The sequence below is a fragment of the Gekko japonicus genome, unplaced genomic scaffold, assembly GCF_001447785.1.
Source record: "Gekko japonicus isolate JY-2015 unplaced genomic scaffold, Gekko_japonicus_V1.1 scaffold1541, whole genome shotgun sequence".
Classification (NCBI taxonomy): Eukaryota; Metazoa; Chordata; class Lepidosauria; order Squamata; family Gekkonidae; genus Gekko; species Gekko japonicus.
This window is the reverse complement of record NW_015174887.1, coordinates 384,267-388,768: the sequence shown is the minus strand read 5'-3', so window position 1 is coordinate 388,768 and position 4,502 is coordinate 384,267. Positions and strand designations below refer to the sequence as shown.

General features: G+C 46.3%; 1 protein-coding gene across 1 annotated transcript in view; it reads right to left on the bottom strand.

Annotated features, from left to right (window-relative positions):
- LOC107121914 (fatty acid desaturase 1-like) overlaps positions 1-4,502 on the bottom strand; it is a 26,939-nt gene that overhangs the window by 13,499 nt on the left and 8,938 nt on the right. Inside the window, exon 6 of the mRNA XM_015424927.1 lies at positions 1,350-1,407. Coding sequence (XP_015280413.1) covers positions 1,350-1,407 — 58 coding nt within the window. The remainder of the gene's footprint in view (positions 1-1,349; positions 1,408-4,502) is intronic.

The window sequence follows — 4,502 nt, the reverse complement described above, 5'->3', positions numbered from 1 at the left end:
AGGCCTGACCCCGGCCCTTCTCGGCAAGCCGGGAAATGACATAGGCCAGGCCGGCGGGACGGGGGGCCCCCCGCTCTGCAGTCCAGTGACTCCTCCCTCCCCGGACACAGGGCAGAAGCGCCGCCGGAGACCGTCCCCCGGGCCCCTCCGCAGCAGCGGGTGCAGGCCCACCGTGCCTCGTTTTTATAGGCAAATAGAATAGCGGCGGTTGCAGAGTGTTCCCTGCGCATGCGCAGGGGACGCTCTGTGAGTTTCGGTGGGATTTAAACATCCCCCGATGTTTTTTCCCACATTTAGGATTTTTGTGCACACGTGGGGACCGCCCCACGTGTGCACAAACCTCTCCCTCCCCCCCAGGTCCCCCCGATGTGCGGATTTAGCTATCCGCACACCAGGGCCAATTCGGTATTAGTATATAGATAAAGCAATATAAAGCTGCGGTGGCTCAAGTAGTTAAGACGCTGAACTGCAGTCTGTGGAAAGTCAGTAGTTCAGCAGTTCAAGACCCGAGTTGCCGCATGACGGAGTGAGCTCCCGTCACTAGTTCCAGCTCCTGCCAACCTAGCAGTTCGAAAGCAAGAAATTGCAAGTAGATAAATAGGTAACACTTCGGTGGGAAAGTAACAGCGTTCCGTGCGCCTTGGTGTTTAGTCATGCCGGCCACATGACCACAGAAACGTCTTCGGACAGCGCTGGCTCTTCAGCTTTGAAACGGAGATGAGCACCGCAACCCTAGGGTCGGACTCAACTGGCTTTTGAGCAAGGGAACCTTTATCTTTACTATATCAAAATAAGTCTGAGACTCTCCATTTATCTCCAGAGTGTGGAGGTCACTTAACAGCATTTTTACTTTATTTTTCAAGGTGGGAGCAGTGTATGTCAGCCAAACATTCCAATATTCCTTGTATTACATTCAATATTCTAATACACTATTCTGAAAAAGGAATACACTAAAATACAGAGGATGTATAATCCCTCTGTATGAGAATACATATGTGAGGACTGAATGAGTTAGAATATATAATGAGATAAGAAACCAATATCCCTGTTGAGTCCTGGGGAGGTTTTTGTTCCAAGTGTTGTAATACATCTCTACTAGCTCCTTCTCATGCTGTTGTTTGTCTCGTCTTACTCCACAAATTCCCAGATTTTTGCCACATTGCACTGTTTCATAATAAATCTCAACCATTTGCATTTGTCCTGCATTCTTTGGCTATGAATTTCTGCTGGCTTGGGAAACTAGAGTAGTCTGGGCTCCCCCTATACCCCTTAGAAGGTATTAAGTCAGGCCTAAGAGGTTAAGTGGTAAATGAGTGAAAACTGTGATATTTTTGAACAGGGATACTCACTGAAGAAGTACTTGTGTTGATGGTTGTAAGGCATGAACTTCTTTTTCTTCATCCCAAGCTTTGAAGAAAGAGATACCAGCAGTTCAGCAAGACTATAGATACACACTTGATTCCCTGCCATTCTTTTCTTAGTCTCTGAGTGACTCTAGTTACACTAGACCATAGGTATCCTCATTTTTACATCTCCCTGAGCTACATACTAGGGTATTTTGGAAATGCGAATGAAAGTGTCATCAAGGCTAGGTCATTACCTTCTAAGAGCAGAGATTTCGGCTGTTGTGTGCTCTGGTCAGAGGAAAGGTGGGTAAATGAAAACAATTAAGGAAGGCTTGTCTCCAGAAACATATTTTGCCTCAGCCGACCACAGCTGCTTTTCTCCCCTGCCACTGCAGGGCTTTTGTAAAAAAATTAGCAACTGACATATCATTAAAGTGTTATAAGGATCTAACGGCTAGATTCTCTGAATTCTCAGTCTTCATTAAATTAAAAGGAAGTCTTTAACCTGGGTGTGTCAAAAAGTGCAGCCCGTGGGCTGCAACCGGCCCATGAGCAATGGGTCATTACCTTTATTGCCAGATGACAGAGGCTGTGCTGATGAGTCATGGGAGCTAGAAGTGGGACAGCGGGCATCAGGGAGATATTTTAAGGAAATGTGGTTAAGAGTGTTAATGTTTTAAGCATATTTGTATCTTGAGTAAAAAATAAAATCTTTAATTGGGTTTGCCGGTGTTCTTTATAAAGTTTATCTCGCTGGTATCTGGCATTCCATTTTATGGCACATGTGGCCCAGCCCAACCAAGTGACATTCATGTCAGATCTGGCCCTCAAAACAAATGAGTTCAACACTCCTGCTTTGGCCCCACTTATTACTAATATGTCTCCGTCGTGAAAGGGGCTGGAAATGAAAGCTGGAAATTCAGATGGCCTAGTTGATAGATTTTTATAATACTACAGCAATAGGTCAATTGCTGATCCCTCCCCTCTCCAAACACAACACACCCACAAAAGTCTTCCACGGGGGGGGGGGGGGGGGGGGGCAGAATAGCAGCAGAGGCAAGGAACATGGTATCGATGTGGCCAGGAATTGCAAAAATGTGCACAGTGCATACAAACATGCTTTGAATGAGATCTCTCAGGAAAGATGATATCCAACCAGGTTTAAAAAAACACTGCAGCAAAGTGGGGGGTGGGTGTTAGAAAGAGGACGATTAGGGGATGATGCCATGGATGCACAGAGGAACACTCCCTGATCTGGATGCCAAAACAGAGCAAAGCCACTGTGTGGAAGCGGCCTTTCAAGCAGGCATGCACAGGACCACGTCTTATTACTGTTCATGGTGTTAAGAGAGAAACAGAAATGATCGCTGATAGGAGTAGACCTGGAGATCAGAAGAATTACCAGAAATAAAAATATGATCTCTGATATGTCTATTCTGTGCCTAGCATAATTGTCTGATAAGAGATTAACACCAAAGAACAGTCATATTAATTTATGCTGATTAAGTCATAAAAAACTTTTGTAAGCTCTTCGTTTTGCTTAATTTTATAGTGCAACACCAATACTTGCAGGGTTTCCCCATGCCCAAACAATGTAAACCAAGAATTCTGCAGCTACCATTGCATACCATTTATGATAAAGGACAAATCAGTACTGCTTCACTTACTCCACAGGGATAAAGTGATACAGTCATCTTGAACATTTTGATACAAAGGTGGTATAAAAACATTTTAAATAATTAAGTACTTAAACAATTATCTGTACAAAATATAGGGGGCCCTTTGAATGGATTAATCAATTAAAAAGTCTCAGTTATGAGACAGCAGATAATTCTGAGTAAAACCCTTTTAAGAAATTTCACTAGTCTTAGGCTGCGGTCACACGGAGCATTAGGCACGCTAGAGAGATGGAAGATAGGCGGATTTTCCGGGCGCGATCTCACCGCCACAACTGGGAAGCGTAGAGCTCCCGTGCCGAACCCGAGCTTCCCGCTGAAGATGCGCAGTTAAAACTAGTACCTCGGAGGTACTAGTTTCCGGTAACCGCGGGGCAAGGGCGGGCATCTGATCACGTTTCCGGTGGTAGTTCCGGCGCCTGCCCATGCCCCCTCGTATAAAGGTTTTTTTCCCCCCAACTGTCCATGGGATGCGCACAAGCACCTAACGGGGCATGCACACACTTTGGTGTCCGGAGAATAAAACCATCCATTTGCTGCGCCGCTTCTTTGCCGTGGCGCAGGATTGTGGTGCGCTCGGCACCTCCCCCCTACCACGCAACCGTGCGTTATTTTGCCCCGGGGCAAACAGCCACGCTCCCCCCCCCGCATTTTCCTGCCTGTGTGCAGGCCTGCCTTATATTGTTTTCCTTCCCTCAAAGTTTCTTTTTGATTGAACCTTTGATGAACATCCAAATTCACCTCTAAGAGTCACTTTAGGAACAATCTGGGGGCAACCCTGCCTCTGAATTTTAGATATGGCTCCCTAGCTTAGGCAGAAATGATAATAAATCTGTGTTATGGAAACTGAGATCCAAATCCCTGGATTCTAACCCAGATCCGGGGGTGGGGAAGGCACCCTCCCCCAATAAATAAGGGTGCAACAGAAGAGCAAATCCTTTTGCAGACTGAGAAAGAAGATGAAGATGCATGCATATCTGAGAGGCTTCCGCAGCACCTGCCAAAGAGGACATCAACACGCTCAGACTGTTAAACCTAGTCTTGTAACAATGGTGGTCTCATGCAATTTGTCTAATGCAATGAAACAGCTTGTTAGTTCTCAGCTCCTTTTGCCTGCACTTTCCAGCATACTTTCAAGCAGTACATCACAAAAGCTAGAGTGGTACAGTATTCAGAGTATTGGATTAGGATTTGAGAGGCCCAGGTTCGAATCCTCATTCTGCCATGGAAGCCTGCTGGGTGACCTTGGACCAGTCACACATGCTCTGCTTAACTTACTCCACAGGGATAAAATGGAGTCAAGGAGGTGGCGGCGGCTACAAGCATGGATGGCTTCAAGAGGGAATTGGATAAGCATATGGAGCCGAGGTCCATCAGTGGCTATTAGCCACAAGGCATAGATAGGAGCTCTGGGGCAAGTGATGCTCTGTATTCTTGGTGCTTGGGGGGGGGGGGCAACAGGGTCCTGGCCCCTCTGCGT